The sequence below is a fragment of the Hyaena hyaena genome, unplaced genomic scaffold (genome assembly GCF_003009895.1).
Source record: "Hyaena hyaena isolate Hyena2069 unplaced genomic scaffold, ASM300989v1 scaffold_4, whole genome shotgun sequence".
Taxonomy (NCBI): Eukaryota; Metazoa; Chordata; class Mammalia; order Carnivora; family Hyaenidae; genus Hyaena; species Hyaena hyaena.
Window position 1 is genome coordinate 8,884,563 of NW_024080636.1, and position 21,769 is coordinate 8,906,331.

Genomic DNA, 21,769 nt, shown 5'->3' on the forward strand with positions numbered 1-21,769 from the left:
TATTCCTTCATCTTCACTTTTATTACCAATTTTTGTTGTTCCTTCCTTTCTCTTATTTTTTGTAGGTGATTGGTCACTATTCATTGCACATTTTTTCTTTTCAGTTTAAAGTTCTTCCCTAAGTTTCATCCCACTGAACCGCTTGTAGTTACCTATCGTCAACCTCAAAGATAAATTACAGGGCAGCTGGCTGACTCCATCAGAAGAGCATGCTACTCTTGATCTCAGGGTTGTGAGTTCAAGCCCATGTTGAGGTTTGAGATTACTGAGAAAAATAAATAAACTTTAAAGAAAAAATAAAAATAGGGGCACCAGGGTGGTTCAGTTGGTTGAGTGTCCAGCTTCAGCTCAGCTTCATGATTCAGGTCATCATCTCACGGTTCATGAGTTCAAGCCCCACCTCAGACTTTGCGCTGACAGTGCAGAGGCCGGAGTTCGCTTCGGTTTCTGTGTCCCCCTCTCCTTCTGCCCTGGATAAATTCCATGTGGCTTAACAACAGCAAGAAACATCCTCAAAATTAGTACATTCCAATTGCTATGTCTGGTATTCTTATTGTGCCAGAATAATGTAGGACATAAAACTTACTTTAGCCATTTTTTAAAAATTTATTTCTAAGAGAGAGAGAGACAGCGTGAGCAGGGCAGGGCCAGAGAGAGAGGGAGACACAGAATCTGAAGCAGGCTCCAGGCTCCGAGCTGTCAGCACAGAGCCCGACGCGGGGCTCGAACCCACGAACCGTGAGATCATGACCTGAGCCAAAGTCTCACACTTAACCGACTGAGCCACCCAGGGGCCCCAACGTTAGCCATTTTTAAGTGTACAATTTGGTAATGTTAAATGGATTCATGTTGTTTTACAGCCAGTTATTAGAACTTTTCCATCTTTCCAAACTGAAACTCTGTCCGCATTAAACACTCACTTCCCATCCGGCTCCCAGGCCCCGGGCGCCCACCACCTACTTTCTGTCTCCATGAATTTGACTCCTGTAGGTGCCTCGTATGAGTGGAGTCATCTGGTGTTTGTCTTCTGTGATGGCTTATTTCACTCCGCACAAAGTCCTCTGGGTGCATCCGTGTGGTAGCAGGTGTGGGAGAATTTCTTTCTTTTTAAGGCTGAAGAGCATTCCGTTGCCTGGATGGACGGACCGCCTTTTATTTATCCGTCCAGCCACTGACGGGCACTTGGGCCGCCTCGGCGTCGTAGCTGTTGTTAGGAGTGCTGCTGAAGTACAGGCGCACGCGGTCTCTCAGACCCACGCGCCGGATTGCTGGACCGTGTCATATTTCTGGGTGACACTGTTTCCCACAGTGACTGTGCCGTTTACATTCCGGTCGGCAGTGTGCAGGGCCCACTTCTCCACACCCTCCCCAGCACTTGCTTTGCTTCAGAGGAGCCGCGTGTGAGGTGGGACCTTGCGGCCCTCCCTGCGTCTCCCTGATGGCTAGTGACGCTGAGCACTTCGCGTCCGTGTTGCCCAGATGCCCGCCCCTCTGAGAGGGCCCGCGCCTGCACGTGGCGGGGCAGGGGGCGCACGAGCGCGTGGCCACCCGCCTGACCTGGACCGGGGTCTGCTGGCTGGCCGCCCCTGCAGGCCCTGTGGCCCGCTGTCGCCCTGGCTCCTGAGGTCTGGGCCGCGCTGGTTGCTTTTTCCTGTTCATAGCGCGCGCGCCCTGCGGTTCTCCGTCAGGGCCCGCGTCCCCTCCCTCACCAGGCACCCTGCCCTTTGCCTGGCGATTCCCGCACGTGCATCTGTTGGCATGAGCCTCACCTCCCGCCCGCTCCCGTGTCAGCAAGTCCCAGAGCGCCCCCGTCAGCCCTTCGCGGCCCGGGCCCCGGCGGCGGCGGCGGCGGCGGCGGCGGGACGGTCACCGAAGGTGGTCTGCCCGCTGGAGCGCCAGGTGTGCGCGGGCCGGTTACCGCCTGGCTCCTGCTGCGCCCCAGCACCTGCCACTGCCCCTCCCCTGTTCGCAGCCCCCCTCGCCGCCTCTGTCAGGAAGTGAGGCGCGGGGGTGGGTGCGCCATTCTCTTGTCTCCCGGCGACAACTCAGGGCAGCGAAGCTCGTGAGGGGAGGAGCCCGTCCTGGTTCAATGCGGCGGAAGCTGTCCAGGTCCTGCGCTACTGCTGCCTCCTGGCCAGGGGCGCCTCCAGCCCAGTGTCTGCAGGCGACATCGGCGTCATCACACCCTACCGGAAGCAGGTGTGGACCTGCCCGCCACCCCTTCGAGCTTCCTCGTTTGTAGAGTCCGGGAGGAGGGTGGAGACCAGCTCCTTCTGGGCAGCAGTCCCTCCCCAGCGGCTGCGCCTGCGCCCCCGGCCCCACCCGGCCCCAGCCCGCTCCCCCCAGCCCGCCCCACGCCCAGGTGCTGGGGCCCAGACCCCGGGAGCGGCCTGCGGCGCTCCACCTGTGGTTGCCAGGCAGCGGGCACTGGGCCACCCTCCGTGTCCTCCTGGGGGGTAGTCAGGCTTCCCTCCACCACGGAGCTGGGTTTCATCCTCTGTGCACTTTTCTCCAAGATTTCGAGCTGGAGAGCTTTGTCTGCACACGCGCGCTCCCGAACCCCGCGTCCGTGACAGCCGTCCCCACTCCTCCAGGAGCTAGCGCTTTCCCAGGGACGTCTCCCCCTGCCTGCCTCCGTCCGGCTCCTGAGGCCCCTGGGCCTTGGCACCCTGGAGCCTGCCTGGTGGCGGGTCCCAGCACTGTCCCCACTGAGATGGCCACAGCCGCCCAGCAGCAGGCACCAGCGCCGCTCTCCGCCCCTTCCCTTCCCCCGCTGCACTGTATCTGAAATCGGAGTTGGTGTTCTCATCAACTTAAATCAGATGAAATACAATTGGGATTGATAAGCAACAGTGCATATTGGTAAATATTTGGCTCATGCTTAAATGTATAAAGAAATGGTCAAATTTGTAAAGTTTTGTCCTTTTTTATCTGCTTCAAAGGTGGAAAAAATCAAAATTCTTTTGCGAAACGTTGATCTGACGGACATAAAGGTTGGATCAGTAGAGGAGTTTCAAGGGCAAGAATATTTGGTGATCGTCATCTCCACAGTAGGTATTCCTGTTCTTAGTGGGGGTGACCGTGTGTCTGACGCCACTGTTGTCCATTGCGCTTCTGGTACCTCCCGGTAGAAGGCGGCAGAGGCTGGTCGGTGGCACAGAACAGCACTGCAGGATGGAGGTGCCTCAGTGTCCTTCGAGCTGTAGCCGTAGGGAGCTCTTTAAAAAACTCAACATCTGCAGACAAGAAAAAAAAAATAATCAAAATCCAGTAAGAAGCAGGAAACGTGCTGGTAAATGGTCCCACGTGCAGGCCATGGCGGCTTGACGCTGCCGCCCCAGGAGGCCCAGCTGTGACTCAAAACTCCCATGTTTTACACAGAACGTGTGAGCAGCAGATAAGTCAGGAAATTCAGACACAATAATGAAAATCAGAACTGCCTACACCTCTACACCCAGAGATAAACAGAGGGTCTCCTGTGTAGACCAGGGCAGTGAGGCCCCCCGACACCGTTTTTCCTCTTTTTTTTTTTTTTTTTAATATTTTTATTTTATTTCTAGGAGAGAGAGACAGCGTGAGCAGGGGAGGGTCAGAGAGAGAGGGAGTCACAGACTGAAACGGGCTCCAGGCTCCGAGCTGGCAGTCAGCACAGAGCCCGACGCAGGGCACGAACCCACAAACCGCGAGATCATGACCTAAGCAAAAGTCGGACACTTAACCGACTAAGCCACCCAGGCGCCCCATTTTTCCTCTTTTTAAACTAAAACTGGCATTCTATTGATGTTTAATATTTTTAAGTGCTTTTAAATACTGAAGTTTCTTTCCATGCCAGAAAAGTGTATTATGATACCGTCTTTATTCATCTTCGTGTTTTTTTAGGTGCGGTCAAATGAAGATAGATTTGAAGACGATAGGTATTTTTTGGGTTTCTTGTCCAACTCAAAAAGATTTAATGTTGCAATCACCAGACCCAAAGCCTTGCTGATTGTGCTGGGAAACCCTCACGTCCTGGTCAAAGTGAGTCCACCTGGGAGGGAAGGGCCTGGGGAGAGGGTGCCTCACGGCACGGCCTGGGGTTCGAGGCGGGCTCCTCGGTATTTCAACAGGACCCCTGTTTCGGTGCATTACTGGAATACAGCATCACAAACGGTGTCTACACGGGGTGCAATCTGCCCCCCGAACTGCAGTCCCTGCCGCAGTGAGAGCTCCGCTTCGGTCCTCCAGCGTCCGCCCGCCCCTCCCTGCCAGCCCGCCCGGCTCGCCTGCTTCCTGTCCTGTCCCGCGTACGGATAACGCAGATACCATCGCCTGGGGCCCCTGCGAGAGGCCACAGGCCACAGTCCCGCCTGAGCTGCTGTGCGGAGCGCAGCTCACCGGCCCCTCCCCTTCCCCTTCCCCCACAAGCAGCCTGGGACCCGCGGCCTCCCCGCCCCACAGGACCGGATCCACAGCCCCAGCTGGGAAGGAGGGCTGGGGGGCCTGGCGCCACACCACAGGGAGCCGCTGTCTGCCCTCCATGCTGGGGCCCCTGCAGCCTGCCTTGAACCCCAGCCTTGGCCAGGAGCGTCGGGGCCACAGGGTCAGATGGAATCTGCTGTTCCCACACCAGCCCGTTCTGCCACTGGGCGGTTACTGCAAGCCATCACCAAAATAAATGCCGACGTAGGACACCTGGCGTGGCTTTCCACCTCGAAACGCTCTGAGTGCTGGGAGCCAGTCATGCTTCCGTATGGCCTCTGACCCTTGCGGGCTCACAGACCTTCTCCGTGTCCTTGAGCCAGCATTCCCTTCACACGCCAGCCGTGCAGAGCCCGAGGCCTCAGTGGGGGCTGTGCCCGGGGATGGGTGACCGTGCAGAAGTGGGGTTAGCATCCTGCTCACCCGGAACCCTGGGACAGCTCGGTGGGACCTGTCCCCTCTGGCCAAGAAGATGGGCCATCTGTGCAAATCCTCAGGGACCCATTTCTAGGAGAGGCAGGCAGCCCCCAATTTACATGGAACAGCACCAGGCTTGGGGACCCACGTACCCAGCAGTCCTTTGAAGGCGTGAAGTCTCTGGCTATGCCTCCCAGTGAGGCAGGGGGGACCCACAGCAGCCTGCACAGGAGACCGGACAAGCCCTGGGTTTGTAGATGCCCAGACACCCTCACCGTCCATGAGAAGTAGACCCTGAGGCCCATAACCCCCACCCTCCTGCCCAAGAGGACCCCCCCACATGAAGACACAGACCATTGCTTAGACACTGGGGCCTGCACGCTCCTTACTGAGGCTCCGAGTGCCCACTTGTGTTCTGAACACATGACTGCTTCCTCCAGGAAGGCAGCTAGGATGGTGGGGTGCACTGGGGGGGGGGGGCGCATGTGGAGGTCCAGGCAGAGCCCCACACACACCAGACATGAGACCAGCTGTTCCCAGGAAGAGTCAGACATGACAAGGCAGCTAGTAGCCAGGGGAGGGGGGCTGCTCAGCCGTCCTGCCCAGGCCAGAGGCCAGCTGTGCAGGGCCCAGGGCCGCCCCTAGTCGCCAGAACCTCCACGCTGGGGGACGCTGCTTCCAAACTCGCCCCTTGCCACGGTTTAGGGGCCTGCCCCATTGTTAGGGCTGCCCCTGGAGGGCAGATGGGGAGACTCCTCTGGCTCTGTGAGGGCTCCTTCCCCCCCAGCCCCAGAAGTGCACATTCCTCCTCCTGAGGGTCTGGGCCCTGGTCCACAGGCACTGTCCAGGGTCTGTTGCCCAGGCAGAGCACTCTGGAGGGGTCTGTGTGTCTTTTCCCAACTTTGGCTTTAGGACATGGGGAAGGTGCCCTGGGAACTGGTCCCTGGTGGTGGTTCTGGAACCCTGGATGCTCCTAAATAAACCAAGAGCAGACAGCTGTTTGGGACTGGAGGTAGCCTGACCAGAAACTGGTCCCCCCCGCCCACGCACTTTTTGGGGGATCACACGCATAACATACACTGAGAGCTGGTCTGAGAGAGGGGCCATGTTCTCTGGTCGTGGAGCGCATCATCAGGACAGGAGCAGAGTCCGGGCCTCGGTACGTCTGGGACTTGTCCCTGACGTTCCGTGCGTGGAGTCCCTGCCCTGGGCAGGCGTGCCTGGGGTCCAGACCTCTGTGCACGTCTGCCTGTGACTGGCCCGCAGCACCCGTGGAAGGGATTTACCTGTGGCCTGTGTGGCCCCCTGCTGCTGCCCAGAGTCGTCACAGAATCAGGATGTGTCCCGCACTGCTCCTGCTATTGCGGTGGCAAAAGGGGATGCAATGGACGTGTGGGACCCAGGGCCCCTCTCTGGGCCTCAGGGACCACTGCCCCGCAGGCGTGCCCAGTGCCTGGCCAGGCAAAGGGCCGGGAGCCCTTCGTGGGTCGGTGAGATGTCTGTGCTCTAGGGCACATGGGGCAGCAGACCTTGGGCACAAGGTGCCATTGGGTAAAATCAGGGATTTCCAGTGTCGTCAACAGCATCAGACCCAGCTGGGGGCTGGCAGATCAAGTCCCCCACCCCAGACGCCCGCTCCCCCCCACCAGCCAGGGAAGAGGGAGCCATGCGGTGGGAAGGAAAGGGAATGGGCTGTGTGGAGCCCGAGCTGTGTCCCGCCGCAGACCTAAACCAGCCTCGCCAGAAACGCAACCCCTTCCACAGGAAGTCCTCCGACCCAGACCCACGTGACAATCCCAGCGCTTCAGAGGCTGCAGGTGAGAACTGGTCTGTCCTGCAGTGGACGAGGCCAGGGTGGGAGGGGTCAGCACCGTGCCCACATCGGTCCCAAGGCCACCTCGGGACCCCAGGGCACTCATCCGGGCTCTGTCCCTCAGCCCACTGCTGCCACACTGCAGATCCCATCTTTCGGCCTTACAGGTGGGGGACTGGGCCCCCTGCCCGAGGACGGGGCTCTCCTGACTGCAGACCCCTCACACTTGGGTGCTGTGGGTCAGCTGGTGGCAAAGGGGCTGCACCCAGGAACAGAGCTGTCAGGATGGGAGAAAATGCTGGTATTGCTGCGTTAAGAAATACCCACTGGGCGGCACCTGGGTGGCTCATGAGGTCTGGCAAGTGTCCGACTTCGGTTCAGGTCATGGTCTCTCGGTTTTTGAGTTTGAGCCCCACATCGGGCTCTGTGAGGACAGCTCTGAGCCTGGAGCTGCTTTGGATTCCATGTCTCCCTCTCTCTGCCCCTCCCCTCCCTCTCTCTCTCTCAAATATAAATAAACATAGGAAAGAAAAAAAAAAAAACCACCCACTTTTGGCCTCAGGCAGCAGCTGCTCCAGAGCCAGGCACCCTGAGCAGCCTCGTGGGGCCGCTGCTGGGGTCTCCGTCCCGCGGCCCCTGCCCCACCCCCACTGAGATCGGCCTTCCCTTCACATGGCCCTTGCCCTCACCTCTCCCTCTCCAGGGGACACCAAGCAGTGACCAGAAGGCCCCAGAAAAGCCTGGCAGGGGGAGTCGCTGTTGGCAGAGCACACCCGCGGGGCCTCACCCTTGCTCCTCCTTGCTGAGTGGCCGGCTTTTCCTCTGCTGTGTCCCCACCCCTGAGACTGTGGGCCCAGTACTGACCCTTCGCTCCCACCCCCACTGCGTCCTGGGGCTACAAACCCCTGCCCCCCCCCGCCCCCGGGAAAGGTCTGCACCTGCCCAGCGCTGCCCGGCTCTGCGGTGACCGGATGTCCACGCTCACAAGGGGCCGCGGGTGCGGGGCTCGTACTGTGAAGAGGCAGGTGGCACCAAACGCCAGGGCTGGAGCAATCGGCCCTGCAGGCAGCCAGGAGCTGGGCTGGCGTCGTGGAGGGGGGGCCCCGGCCCGGATACTCTTCAGCAATGGTCCAGAGGAGTTGTCGGGGGCAGTGGGAGACCAGGTGGGGTCATTCTGTAGAGGACTCGGGGCGCCTGGGCAGCAGGGCACTCAGTGCAGCCTCGCTGGGCCTGGGGCAGGCAGGAGACGGGGTAGGGGGCCAGCTCCGGTGAGCAGGCCGAGGCTCTGCGGGGCACAGGATGAGAGCACACGGGGTGGGTCTGCCCTCGCCAGGGTCCCTGCCCACGGGAGGCCAAGCCGCCTCCCACAGCGTGGGCCCCCGGGGTCACCGAGCTGAGTTTCCTGCAGGCAGGTGTGGCCTGCATGGGGTTCCTCCTGTGCTTGGAGATCCTGGAAAGGAAACGTGGAAGCTGCGTGCCGTCACTGATTGTAAGTTGCATACCATTCTTCTTATTTGAAACTGCTGCGTCCCAGCACGTTGTAAGTGTTGCCATTTTGAAGCACGGCGGTCATTTCTGTGTGTCTGGGATGAAGATGAACTTGGAACTTGACACTCATCCTGGTCCACTTACAAAGGATCCAGCAAGTTGACCCTTTGTGGCTGGACTCTGCCTTATCCCCCCTCCCCTAGAGCTTCGCCCACCCACGTACACCCACTGCAAAACGTACTGGGTTGAACGTGGGGGGCATCACAGACCATCTTCTGGGGCACACAGTGTGTGCCCGGCCTCCCCCACCCCACAGCTGTGCCCGGGCATGAGCCTTGGCCCCTGAAGAATGAGTAGAAGCAACACAGAGGTGCGAAGCTATCCCACTGGGATGGTGGCTGCTAGTCCCCAGAGTGAGGGGACAGACAGGGACGGAGCTCCCAGTCAGCCCACGACCAGAGCGTGGGCCAGGAGAACCCTGTGCTGTTCCGCTGCTTCCTGCCACTGACCTGGCCTCTCACTCACTCTCTGCTGCTTCTCCAACCAAGCGTGTATTGAGGTAGCAATTTTTGTGGGATTTTTTTTTTTTTAAATGGCTATTTACTCTTGAGAGAGAGAGGGGCAGAGAGAGGAGACGGGATCCAAAGCAGGCTCTCCGCTGACAGCCCAACGTGGGGCTCAAACTCGTGAGCCATCAGCTCATGACCTGAGCCGAAGTCGGACGCTCAACCAACAGAGCCACCCAGGCACCCCAGCCATTTGTTTTTAAGTTAATTTTTTTAGTAATCTTTACACCCAATGTGGGGCTCCAACTCTGATCCCTGAGATCAAGTCTGCATGCCCCTCTGACTGAGCCAACCAGGTGCCCTGAGAGAGACATTTTGGTTTGTAAAACCCTAAGACAACCTGGTAACAAGAAATTCACCTCAATGGCGCACCTGGGTGGCTTAGTCGGTTAAGCGTCCGACTTTCGCTCAGGTCACGATCTCGCGGTTCGTGGGTTCGAGCCCCGCGTCGGGCTCTGTGCTGACTGCCAGCTCGGAGCCTGGAGCCTGTTTCAGAGTCTGTGACTCCCTCTCTCTCTGACCCTCCCCTGCTCACGCTGTCCCTCTCTCTCTCCTAGAAAAAAAAAAAAAGCGCCACATGCTACTGTCTCCCCACAAGACAGGACGAGCTGCCCCAGCGTGGTCCTCCCTAGAGAAGGACTCGGAAGACTGTCCCCTGCTTCAGCCTGGCAGGACCAGCCTGGTGTGTAGCCCCTGTTCTCCAGCCCTTCCTGCACATTCTCCCGGGAGAGAACGGAGGAGGGCTGCGCTCCAAGTCTTTGCAGGACGTGAGCCCTGCCCCGGGTCTCCTCCCCACTCTGCTCTGGCCCCCGGCCCACCCCATGGTCCTCCCCACGGAGTGAGGGCAGCAGGAAGACAGCTGCTGCCATGGGGGCGGGGGGAGGGGGTCAGGGTGCAGGTTCTGCAGCCCAGGCCTCGGCTCTGCCCTGGGAGCCCCTCCTGTGGCGTCCCGCTGCTTCCCCCGTGGGATGGGAAGACAGCAGCCTAGCCTCTCTCACACACGCAGGGTCACTTGCACCACTATACTCCACGGGCCAACTCTGAGCGATCACATCAAGGTCACGGCATTCCTCTGCACCAGATTAACCAGCTAAAATACATCACAGAAAATGGGATGCCATGTGCAGAGGGACAAAAGTTATGACATGTCTAGGACATGACCTAACAAACCCGTGCAACATCTACAGAGGAATGATTATAATTTTATTACAGTATATAAAGAAGATCTAAATAAATAAACATACTATGTTCATGGATAGGAGAACTTAACAACTGTACACGTTTCAGTTGTCCCCAGGTTAGCATACATTCAAGGCAATCTCGGTATTCCAGTTAGATTTCCTTTCCGGAAACTTGACCAAGTCTTTCTAAAATGTATATGGAAAAGTAAAGGTCACAAATACCTAAATCATCATTGAAAAAGAGTGAAGGGGGTACCTGCCGATCCACAGATTTGGTAAACAGCAAAGCCATTTACAAGGACAGACCCATTCCAGATGTGGTGATGACACCTGGTGGTCTGAGGAAGCATATGTTGCTCAGTCAACAGTGCTGAGAAAACCGGCTCATTTTATGGAGAAAAGTAAGCTGCATTTCTACCTCCATGCATGTCCTTCCAGCTAAAAGTGTATCTGCTAAAGGAGAGAGCCTCCTATGGAATTTGCTTGGGTTGCAATCTTCCGGTACCGCCATCCGAAATCTCCACGTTACAGATTACTTCACCAATTCACTGCAATGCCAAAATGAAGCACATTTCAACACATCTGCTGGAAGGCCAGGAAGAATGAGTGTGGAGGGTAAGCTGTCCTGCTCCACAGGGTCGCTGGGATGCCTCTGTGATGTCACACAGAAAAAACTACAAACCATCCAAAAATAAAAATAAAACCGGTGGTCTTGACTACATCACAATTAAGGGTTTTTACCCACACCCCATGGATAGAGTGAACAGACAGACTTGAAGGAGGCCTGACAATGGATTAACAAAAAGGCTGTTGTAAGTCCAAGACCTCTTGCAAACGAACCACAGACGGGCTCTCCATGTGCAAAAGGCTTGAACAGGCAGTAACGCCACTGGTGATCCGAGACAGGCAAACAGAACACTGAAACCACATTCCAGCCCTTAGGATGGCAGATACCAAATAATGCCAAAGGCTGGGGATATTAGGGGGCAGAGCCCCTTTCTCGGGGGAAGAGTGTGGTCCAGCCTTTCTGGAAAGCAACACAGTAAGTGTGCCCAGCAGGACCCCTTGGGGGGTTCCCAGAGGGCTGTAGGGATACCCATGCCATTATCCCGGGGGCACCTTGGTTAGCTGGAGAGTGTCTGGGAGATCTGGGGGCCATCTAGGTTATTTTCGAGGGTGTCTGGCTCATTTACACGGGTTCTGGATTATCTGGGGGATGTGAGTGTTATGGGGGGCATCTGGGGTTTTGGGAGTGTGGTTATCTAGGGGCAGCTGGGCTTTGAGGGAGTTGGGATGCATGTGGGTGTCTGGGTTGTGTGGGGGCATGCCTGGGTTTTCTGGGTTGTAAGGAGCGGGTGCCCTGGTTATCTGAGGGATGGGAAATAGAAGGCAGCCCCCTCGGTAAGTAGTAGACAAGGAAAATGGGCTGGAAGCCACGGGCGGGCATCATTCAGAAACATACATGAATCTTGAAAATCATAGAGACCCAAGAAAGGTGAAAACACGCAAGGTGTGGAGAGAATGCAGGCCTGGTGCAGAGCACCCCCTCTCAGCCCCGGCGCAGGGGTGTGGGTGGGCGCAGGGGTGCGGGCTATCTCACAAAGAGAGCGTGTACATCCCAAATCGGGGGACCTGGTCATGAAAGGCTGACGGGGAAAACGACGACCCACGAGGGCCTTGCAGGCAGCGCGGCGTGAAGGTGGCAGCTGCGCGCATTGCCCGAGGTGTGCGCGCAGGTTTTCGGGGGGACAACCGGGAATGGGCGGGCACGGGGTGTGGGGATGGAGGGGACGAAGGTCAGGAAGGGGTGCCCGCACCCCAGAGCCTCCCCCGGGAGCTGGCACAGGCCGGCCCCCCGCGAGTCTGTGGAACGAGGCAAAGAGATGAGTGACTGGGGCGGGCGACGGGGAGGAGGTGCAGGGCAGGGCAGGAAGCGCGGCCGCGGGAGGTGATGCGGGGTGCGGGGGGTGGGGGGGGCGGGAAAGACGCCTCTCAGTGTCCGCGGGCCGCGGCCCCAAACCGGGGAGGGGTGCCCAGGCCCCGCGCGCGTCCGAGCTCCGGGCAGGGAAGTGGCGGAGGCGGCCGGAGGCGGGACGGCGAGACCCCTCCTCGCCGGGGCAGCTCCCGCGGCCTGGAGCCGCGGCGAGGCCCCCCCCGCCCCCCCCCGCCCCGAGGAAGAGGAGGAGGGGCCAGCCAGCGTTAATTCATTTTATTTAATTTAAATATTTTTTGCAAAGTCATCGCCCGCGCCGCAGCTGCGTGGCGGGGGGGCGGGGGGCGGGGGGCGGAGCCACGCCGCGAGTCGCCGCAGGTAAACAGCCCCCTCCCCGCGGCGGGAGCGGGGCGCGGGCCCCAGCCAGGGACAGAGGCCGCCGCCCCCGCCGGAGCGACGCGCCAGGCCCGGCCGGGGCTGCAGCCGAGGCGGGGGCGGCGGGGGCGCCGGCGGCCCGACCCCTGCGCGCGGGGGCGGCCGAGCGCCCCCCACCCCCGCGCCGGCCCGGCGCCCCCCGCCGCGCCCGCGCCCCCGCCCGCGCCCCCGGGCCGCGCCCCCGCCCCCCATGCACCACCTCCTGCAGCAGTCGGCGGACATGGCGACGGCGCTGCTGGCCGGGGAGAAGCTGCGCGAGCTGATCCTGCCGGGCGCGCAGGACGACAAGGCGGGCGCGCTCGCCGCGCTGCTGCTGCAGCTCAAGCTCGAGCTGCCCTTCGACCGCGTGGTCACCATCGGCACCGTGCTGGTGCCCATCCTGCTGGTCACCCTCGTCTTCACCAAGAACTTCGCAGGTGAGGCTAGGGGCGCGCCCCGGTCCCCGCCCCGGCGTCCCGCCGCCGGCCACCCGCTCCGGGCCCGGCAGTGTCGGCGGCGGCGCCCGGGGTGGGGTGGGGGGTGGGGGCTCCCGGCGCGCCCCCGACGGCCGCGCCCCATCACCGCCCTGTGTCGCCGGGCGCTCGGGGCTGCCTGCGAGACCCTCCTCCTCCGGTGCATCGTTTCCACTCTCCGTGCGCTACCCGCGGGCAGGGGCGCGCCGTCCTGGACCCCGTGGTCTCGGGCGTAAATGAGGCTTGGGGTCCGGCAGAGCGCCCGCGCGGCTGGCCGAGTGCGGGGCGCTGGGCTCGCGCGAGGGTCCCCGAGACGCGCGCGGTTCGGCTCAGCTGCGCGGAGAGGCCTTGGTCTGGGCGCCGCGAGCCTGGGGAGCCTGGGGAGCCTGGGGAGCCTGGGGAGCCTGGGGAGGGACACGGCACAGGCCCGTGAGGCGGGGCTGAGCACCCAGCGCCGGCGGGCCGCGGACCCACCTGGCCCAGCAGGAGGCGGGCAGCCTGTGAGGCCAGTGCAGGTGGAAGGGAGGCTGGACAGGGAGGCTCCCGCACAGGGCACGTTCCGGGTGCTGAGGCCTCAAGTGGGCCGACGTGGGGGCGCCAGGAGGGCCCTGGTTGAGGCGGGTTGAGGCGGGTTGAGGCCTGGGAGGGGGCGCCGGTGCCGAGGAGGAGGAAGCGAGGTCTGCAGGGCCCTGGCCCCCCCTAAGGAGCAGGGTCCAGCAGATGGAGGTGGCTGGCTGGAAGCAGGGAACGGCACCGCCCCCAAAACAGATCTGTCTGGAAGTGGGTCCAGGGAGGCCCCTCTGCATTCCATTGGCCGTGCTTGAGGTCCAGAGGTGCCCGCGCATGGCAGAGGGGAAGGGGCTCCTGTGTGCCCCTCCAGGAGGGACATGTGACCCCGTCCCCGGAGCAACACTGGCAGGCCTTCTTGCACTCTGCACTGGTCCCTTCTCAAAGGGCTTGCTTTTCAGGGGTCCTCATGACCTGGGAACTTTTGACTTGACGGTGGACGAGCCCAGACACTCAGACACGCCCAGGATAGGACAGTTCCTGGGCCGCGGGAGATTCCACACACTCAGATGCAGGTGTGACCCACAAGTGTCACTCAGGGCACATGCAGATGTATCCTGTTTCTAAGACTACTGGATCAAACACGCACAAACTTGGTCATTCAAAACAACAGGACAGCTGTCACAGTCTGGGGACCAAAGGTACCAAATGCAGGTGCAGGCAGGGCCTCGCTCCCAGAGGCTCCGGGGACCTCCCCCCGGGCTCTCCAGCTTCTGGGGCTTCCTCACCCAGTCTCTGCTTCCATTTTCACCTGGGCACCTTCTCCCTGGTGTCTGGGTCCGAATTTCTCTCTTTTATGAGGACTTCCAGTCATTGGGTTGGAGCCACCCTACTCCAGTGTGACCTGATCCGGATCATATCTGCAAAGATCCTGCTTCCAAACAAGGTCATGTTCACAGGTACCAGAGGTTGGGACTCGAACATCTTTTAGGGGGACACAATTCTACCCCCTACAGATGCGCACAGTAGGGCAGGCTCAGAACTGTCATCCTCAGGTGACTCCTCCATCCCCTCCATTCTGAGGTTCTCCTTTGAGTCCAGCTCACCCCACGTGGAGCCTCGGGGCCCCTCTGTGTCCAGCCAGGCTTGGGCTGCCGGCGTCGTCCCTGGTCCGGGTGGTGCCCTGAGCCTTCTCGTGCCGGCCTGCCCCGCACACTGGCCTGCATTTGCACACGGACAGGCACGCGTCCACCTGGGCCCCCGAGCATGGACGAGGCAGGCCCCCTGAGCCTGGCACCCCGGGACCTGGATCATGCCCCATGGACCACGCCTGGCCTCGGGGGTCCATGGCTGCCCCGGGAAAGCTTGTCCCAGATCACAGGACTAAGCAGGCTTGGCAACAGCTGACCAAGTTTGCTCTTCTTGCACCGCGGAGATGCATTACTGCGGCGGCGCTTGCCGCGCTCCCCTCGCGGTTTGTCGTGCTCTCCTGGGTTAAGGTTTGAGGCAGGACAGGGCTTACAATCTGAAGCCACCCGTCTCCTGGTGCTTCACACAGAGCTTAGAAGTGCCCGCGTCCCCTTCCCAGATCCGAGGACAGTGGGGCGCAGGAAACAGCGCCCTGCAGGTGGGAACCACGTGTCCACAGGGTGGGCTTCCGGGAGAGGCCCTGCGGGCACATAGGACAGGCCGGGGCGGGGACGCAACAGGGCTGTGAGGGCGGAGGCTCCGGCGGCCCATCTGCCCAGTCCGCCCTGACAGGACCCCATCCCCCCAGCGCCTATCAGCGTCCATCTGTGAGGCTGTCGGCCCAGGGGCGAGCGTCCCGCATGCGCTCTGCAGCGGCCGGAAGGATCTGTGCCCCGTCCGCTGGGCGCTGGCTGGGAGCGCGGGGCTCCAGCACTCCCCCCGCTGACCGTGCCCTGGGCCTGGGTCCTCGCCACGTGCAGGTTCCCCTGGAGCAGGGTTTGCCCGTCAGGGACACGAGGGAAAGCACCCTGGCACTACCCAGGGTGGTGAGGGGCTGACGAGGCGGCGCAGACCTCCTCTCCTAGAACGTCCCGGGAGTGGGGGCAGCGGGCAGCAGGAAGGCCCGTGGCTCCTGGCCAGGGCTGCTGTGAGCAGCCCCTCCATGGCACCGACCCCCAAGCAGTGGACAGAGGAGACAGATGGGGGCGTGGAGGAGACAGGCGAGGGCAGCCTCCAGGGGAGCCAGGTTCCTCACACGTTGTCCGGGGTCTGCACAGGGGAACTGACAGCTGCTTTTTCTTAAAGTGGCCAAATAACTGGGTCCCACGTAACCTGGGTGTGCCACTGTAGCCCGGAGGCGTGCAGTGTCCCCAGAGTGCGCGCCCTTTTCCAAAAGGAAAGAAGTCAGTGCTTTGCCCCGACCAGGACTGGTGAGCACGTGCTTCAGGCCTGTGCTGGGCCCCGGGGGAGGAGGGGCTCCGGGGAAGCCTGTGTGGCTGACTGGTCTCTGGGGAGGGGGTGCCACACATCTCAGGGGCCACGTCTCCCCACCCAGCTCTGGCCTCGAGCCCCCCATACGACTGGGGCAGGCACAAGGGGGCAGGAAAGGGTCTCGGCAGAGGAGGCGGCACTTGCCGGCTGCCACCTGTGTTAGTTTCCTGCTGCTGCTCTAACAAGTGACCACAAACTTCGCGGCTTAAAATAACACAGATTCATGATCTTAGCGTTCGGCCGCTCTGAGGCTGAAGTGAGTTTTATGGGGCTAAAGTCAAGGGATCAGTGGGGCCCCACTCCCTCGGGAGGCTCCAGGGAGACTGTGCTCTTTGCCTTTTCCGGTTTCTACAGATGCCCCCCCCCCAGGTTCCCTGGCTTGCGGCCCCTCCCCCCCTTCAAGGCCGCACGCACATTGGCGTTTCTCCTCTCCGACCTCTGCTTCCAACCTCACATCCTCGACTCTGACCCTCCCGCCTCTCTCTTATAAGGACCCCATGATGACACTGTGCCCGCCCCCCAAGTCCTACTCCAATCTCCCTGTAGAGCCTGTCGGGTCCCCTCACCGCAGGTTCCGGGCACCGGAACAGGACACCTTGGGAAGCCAGCCGTGGCGCCCCACCTGGAAGTCTGTGAGGCCCTGGATTTGGGAAGGAGGTGGTGGAGGCCATGAGCCAGGTCTGGGGCGGGACCCCAGCAGCCAGAGGAAGGCTCCGCTGCGGGAAGGCCTGGACCCGCTCTGTGTGGTGAGGGGGCTCAGGCTGGCCTGACAGCAGAGGGGCCGGTCCTTCAGGGGCCGTGAACTTGGGCCGCCAGCGCCGCAGACAGCGCCAAGCCTGCCGGGTGGTGGCCCCCCTGCAGCACCAATTCTTCTGCTGTTCTGTGCCTGGCGTCATCGTCCTCGGGGAGGGAAAACAAAGTGCAGGCGCGTCCGCCGTTCCTGGTGGCAGATGCCACAGTCCTGCCCGAGAGGCTTCCCGTCAGGCTCCGGGCCCCGCCCTCACCCACCTAAGCAGCCGGGATCCCTAGGCCTGCCCTTTTCCAGGACAGTGGGTCTTGAACAGACACCCCTCACCCCTGCAGGGCGGGCAGGGCCCACATCTGTTTTCCTTAAGTTGTGCCACCGTAAGTGCCCCTGGCCAGGTAGGACCTGCCCAGGCCATCTGCCCTCCTAAAGATGAAGCCGCGGGCAGTGCGGGGCCAGGGGGCGGCTCCAACTCTGATGCCAGAAAAGGGCCCCGGCCTGTCATGCTGGCCTCTGGGACTGGGCTTCCCCAGGCGACACAGACTCTATGGACACAGGGAGGGACCTGAGGTTTGAAGTGCAGGTCATTCCCCCGGGGGCGGGGGGGCTGCAAGGCTGTACCTTCCTCCCCCCCCACAGCCAACAGCTGTGGGGGGGCGGGGCGGGGTACCTGGGAGAGGACCCCCGTGCCCCCAAGGCGGTAGAACGAGTCGCGGGCCCGGGGCCTTCCTGCGTGGGGAACACCGGCCCCGAGTGTGGCTCCCCGCGCCCCAGCCCGCGTCTCCGTCTGCCCCCAGAGGAGCCCATCTACTGCTACACGCCGCACAACTTCACGCGCGACCAGGCGCTGTACGCTCGCGGCTACTGCTGGACGGAGCTGCGGGACGCGCTGCCCGGCGTGGACGCCAGCCTGTGGCCGTCGCTGTTTGAGCACAAGCTGCTGCCCTACTCGCTGCTGGCCTTCGCCGCCATCATGTACGTGCCCGCGCTGGGCTGGGAGTTCCTGGCCTCCACCCGCCTCACCTCCGAGCTCAACTTCCTGCTGCAGGAGATCGACAACTGCTACCACCGCGCCGCCGAGGGCCGCGCCCCCAAGATCGAGAAGCAGATCCAGTCCAAGGGGCCCGGCATCACGGAGCGCGAGCGGCGGGAGATCATCGAGAACGCGGAGAAGGAGAAGAGCCCCGAGCAGAACCTGTTCGAGAAATACCTGGAGCGCCGCGGCCGCAGCAACTTCCTGGCCAAGCTGTACCTGGCGCGGCACCTGCTGATCCTGCTGCTCAGCGCCGCGCCCATCGCCTACCTGTGCACCTACTACGCCACGCAGAAGCAGAACGAGTTCACGTGCGCGCTGGGCGCGGCCCCGGGCGGGCCGGCGGGCGCCGCGGCCGTGCGCGTCAGCTGCAAGCTGCCGTCCGTGCAGCTGCAGCGCATCGTGGCGGGCGTGGACATCGCGCTGCTGTGCGCCATGAACCTGGTCATCCTCGTCAACCTCACCCACCTGTTCATCTTCCGCAAGAGCAACTTCATCTTCGACAAGCTGCACAAGGTGGGCATCAAGACGCGCCGGCAGTGGCGCCGCTCGCAGTTCTGCGACATCAACATCCTGGCCATGTTCTGCGACGAGAACCGCGACCACATCAAGTCGCTCAACCGGCTGGACTTCATCACCAACGAGAGCGACCTCATGTACGACAACGTGGTGCGGCAGCTGCTGGCGGCGCTGGCGCAGTCCAACCACGACGCGACGCCCACCGTGCGCCACGCGGGCGTGCAGACCGCGGACCCCGGCGCCGAGCCCGCCGAGCCCGCCGCGCCGCCCGTCGTCAAGCGGCCGCGCCGCAAGATGAAGTGGATGCCGGGCGGCAACCCGCTGCCGCAGCCCTTCAAGGAGCCGCTGGCCATCATGCGCCTGGAGAACAGCAAGGCCGACAAGCCCAAGCCCGTGCGCCGCAAGACGGCCACCGACACGCTGATCGCGCCGCTGCTGGACGCGGGCGCGCGCGCCGCGCACCACTACAAGGGCGGCGGCGGCGACGCGGGGCCCGCCCCCGACAAGAAGCACGCGCGCCACTTCTCGCTGGACGTGCACCCCTACATCCTGGGCACCAAGAAGGCCAAGCCCGAGGCCGTGCCCGCCGCGGCCCTGCCTGCCTCCCGGAGCCAGGAGGGGGGCTTCCTGTCCCAGGCGGAGGAGTGCCCCCTCGGCCTGGCCGCAGCACCCACCAAAGGTAGGCAGCCGGGGCCCCCCGGGCCCCCCGGGCCCCCCGCAGCCCGGGGACAGGGGCTCAGGGCCGGAGCCGTGGGTGCGGGAAGCGGGCGGGCAGCCGGCGGGCCCCGCAGCGCCGGTGAAGCAGATAGCAGAGCCCAAGAGGATCTGACGGTAGGGCTGCCCAGGCTCTAGAGAAGGTTCTGGAAACGGGCTCTGCTGCTGCTGAGGCGGGAGATTCCGCCCACGCAGGTCGGGGCTTGCAGAGGGTCCTGGCCGCCCCGCCTGGCTGGCTGAGGCCGAAAGAGGACGAATCAAGCCCTCAAAGGGCGCGCGGGGGCCTCACAGCGCAGCCGGCCCCGCGGCGGTCAGGCTGCCCCGGCGGGTCTGTCGGCGGAGAGACGGGCGGCCTGAGGGTGTGACGCGCCTGTGTTCCTGGCTGTTCGCAGATGCTCCGCTGCCCGAGAAGGAAATCCTGTACCCAGCAGAGCCAGCCCGGGCCTCGCTTCCTCCCGGGGGCCCGTTTCACGTCTGCTCGCCCCCCGCGGCCCCCGCCACGGCCCCTCTGTCGCCAGCCAGCCTGGGCAAGCCTGACCCCCTGGCTATCCTGAGCCGCAACGCCACGCACCCGCTGCTGCACATCAGCACACTGTACGAAGCCCGGGAGGAGGAGGACGGGGGCCCCCGGGCTCCCCCGGACGTGGGCAGCCTCATCGCTATCCCCCCGCCCCAGCAGATGCTCATCGCCACCTTCGACGAGCCGAGGACAGTAGTGAGCACTGTGGAGTTCTGAGGGGCAGGGCTGCCTGGCCGCCACGGACCCTCCGCATGCCCCAGCAGAGCCGCTGACCGCAGCCCCGCGTGGACGTGGCCTCTGCTTTGCCCAGCGCCGCCCGCACCTCCTGGCCTCCTGTCCGCATGCCATGGGGCCGAGCACCTTGCCCACCCAGCCCCCAAGACAGCATCACCGGGGTGCCGGCTGGGCCAGGGGCTGGCCTCGACCCCAGCGGAGCCCCCAGCCAGAAAGGCCTGGAGCCTTCCCCCCCGCCCTCCTCCCCTCCTCCCCTCCTCTCCCCCTCTCCCCCTCTCCCCCCTCTCCTCCCCTCCCCCTGCAGCAGGCACTCAGCTGTGAGATTGAAGAGTGTATTTTTTTAGTCCATTCTGTCTTGGGTCCAGGACGTTGGCCCTGAGGGGCCAGGCTGTGGCAGGACACCTCTGGCCCTGAGCCTGGAAGGAAGCTGGGGGTGGCCGCACCGAGGGGCCATGCTCAGGGCTCCCCGCTGCAGGGACCAGGAGCCCCGGGGCGGGAGGTGCCAGGGTCCACCCTCCATCAGATCAACATATGCACTTTCTCCTTGTACCCGACATACCTGTACTTTATTTTACTATGATTACTGTAACTATCGAGTGTACGTGTTATCAGGAGACAGGACGGCGTGTGCGTGAGCGAGAGGGCGAGGGTGCCGGTGTGCAAGTGGATGTGTGCGTGAGTGGGCGTGGGCGGGCGGGCGCCGGTGTGTAAGCACGGGTGTGTGACTGGGCACGGGGCTGAGATGGTGTGACGCCAGCGTGCAAGGGAAGGAGTCCAACGCAATAACCACGTCCCCCCACCCAGTCCACCAGCCCCCCACCCGAGGGCCCACGCCACTTCCCGTGGGCGCCCAGGGCTGGCGCTTGGGGGGGTCTGTCCCTATTACCTCAGCCACGGTGACAACGTGACAGTATTAACAAGGTAGCACCGAGCATATCAATAAATATTATTCTGATACTGCCTGAGTCCCATGTGGTCCGTCTGCAGGAAGCCTGTGCTCTGAGCTCCCTACATCTGGGCACCTCCGCTCACCACTGTCACCAGGGGGCACTGGGGAACGGCAGGGCCGTGGGAGGTCACCTTGGGGGCTCTGCTGCACCCAAGCTCAAGCGTTTATCACTTGTGGTTGACAGGTCATGGCCTCTAACTCGCACGCACTCTGTGCCATGGGGTGACTCAGGCGAGCCCCGCCCCTCAGGAAGCTGTGCCCTCCATCAGATGCTGGGGGCGGGGGCCTGCAGGCTACACTCAGGGGAGCAGGGAGAGCTGAGAGGGTTTGCCAGAAGAGGCCCCCTTGATGTGTCCTGGGGGTGCGCATGACACCACGGGGCCCAGGACTCAGGTGGGGCTGGGGGCAGTCCCATGGGTCCGGCATGGAGCCGCATGCCCTAGGTCCATGGCTGATGACCCGGAGAACCTCGACGGGCTCCTTGGAGGCAGGTAGCTGGGGCAGCCAGCACAGCTACCTGTGGGCGCCAGGGCGGGCGGGTGCTGGTCTCGAACGGTCAGGCCTGGCTGAGATCAGAGTGGGCCCGCCTGCTGTGCCACAGAGGCCTGACTGGCCTGGCCCCCCGGCGCCCTCTGCAGGCCTCTCCCTGGGGCGGCCTGACCTTCCCCGGAGCTGGGTGATCCTCCAGCACAGGCAAAGGACTGCAACCCTCCATTGATTTTAAACGTAAGTTTTACCACCACTCCGGTCTGGAGAGGCCGACAGATCAGGGGACAACTGCTGTCAGAAAGACAGCTGGTCACTCACAGGTCCCCAGGGGAGGGGGCGGCCGCGCGGGCTGGGGGCCGCAGGGGGAAGCAGCAGGCAGTCAGGAGGCAGACGGGGCAGAGAGAGGGAGCTTTTCCTGGGGGTGAGGCAGGTGAGTGGGCTCCGGACTGGCTGGCGTGGATCCCGTCCGTCCGTGGGCCCTGAGGCTCCTCAGGGGTGTGGGGCACCTGCCTGGGGGGTGGGGGCAGGTGAGGGAGGCCCCGAGTGTGGGAGCCCCTCAGAGGGGTGCTGGGCCGGGGCTCTGGATCGGCCGGTTTGCACCAGGGAGTCTGTTGTCTCTGGGAGGAGGCAGCATGGCCCAATATCAGAACATGAGACAGTGAAAAGGCATCATTAACACACCCTGTCGCCAGGGAGCACGCCCCCACCTGAGCCAGGACACTCCTCCGCGCAGGCCGCGAAGCCCACCCCCCCTCGGGTTGGCACTCACTGTTTCCACGGGTCCAGGGGAGGGACCCTGTGTGCCCACAGGCCCTGAGCGGCCCAGCCAGTCGTGCAGGGCGGGACAAGCCCCTGG

The 21,769-nt window shown here is 62.6% G+C and overlaps 2 protein-coding genes across 5 annotated transcripts in view; both read left to right on the forward strand.

Annotated features, from left to right (window-relative positions):
- The window catches only part of MOV10L1 (Mov10 like RISC complex RNA helicase 1), a 71,405-nt gene extending 66,735 nt beyond the window's left edge, over positions 1 to 4,670 (forward strand). Inside the window, exons 23-26 of one of the 3 annotated variants that reach the window (XM_039235751.1) lie at positions 2,050 to 2,199; positions 2,943 to 3,050; positions 3,880 to 4,017; positions 4,139 to 4,670. In XM_039235751.1, coding sequence (XP_039091682.1) covers positions 2,050 to 2,199; positions 2,943 to 3,050; positions 3,880 to 4,017; positions 4,139 to 4,654 — 912 coding nt within the window. In that variant the 3' untranslated portion in view covers positions 4,655 to 4,670. Of the gene's footprint in view, positions 1 to 2,049; positions 2,200 to 2,942; positions 3,051 to 3,879; positions 4,018 to 4,106 lie in introns of all 3 variants that reach the window. The other 2 variants (XM_039235763.1, XM_039235756.1) reach the window with 2 other exon arrangements.
- A 7,811-nt stretch (positions 4,671 to 12,481) lies between these two features.
- On the forward strand, positions 12,482 to 19,714 carry PANX2 (pannexin 2). 2 transcript variants are annotated; one of them, XM_039234740.1, is made up of 5 exons: positions 12,665 to 12,707; positions 13,712 to 13,951; positions 14,121 to 14,209; positions 17,253 to 18,686; positions 19,114 to 19,714. In XM_039234740.1, exons 3-5 carry the CDS (start codon positions 14,200 to 14,202, stop codon positions 19,455 to 19,457), a joined length of 1,788 nt encoding a protein of 595 aa, XP_039090671.1. In that variant the 5' UTR covers positions 12,665 to 12,707; positions 13,712 to 13,951; positions 14,121 to 14,199; the 3' UTR covers positions 19,458 to 19,714. The 2 variants fall into 2 exon arrangements, with proteins under 2 accessions (XP_039090668.1, XP_039090671.1); XM_039234737.1 differs by lacking the exons at positions 13,712 to 13,951; positions 14,121 to 14,209 and having other exon boundaries at positions 12,482 to 12,707.
- Positions 19,715 to 21,769: the final 2,055 nt, after the last annotated feature.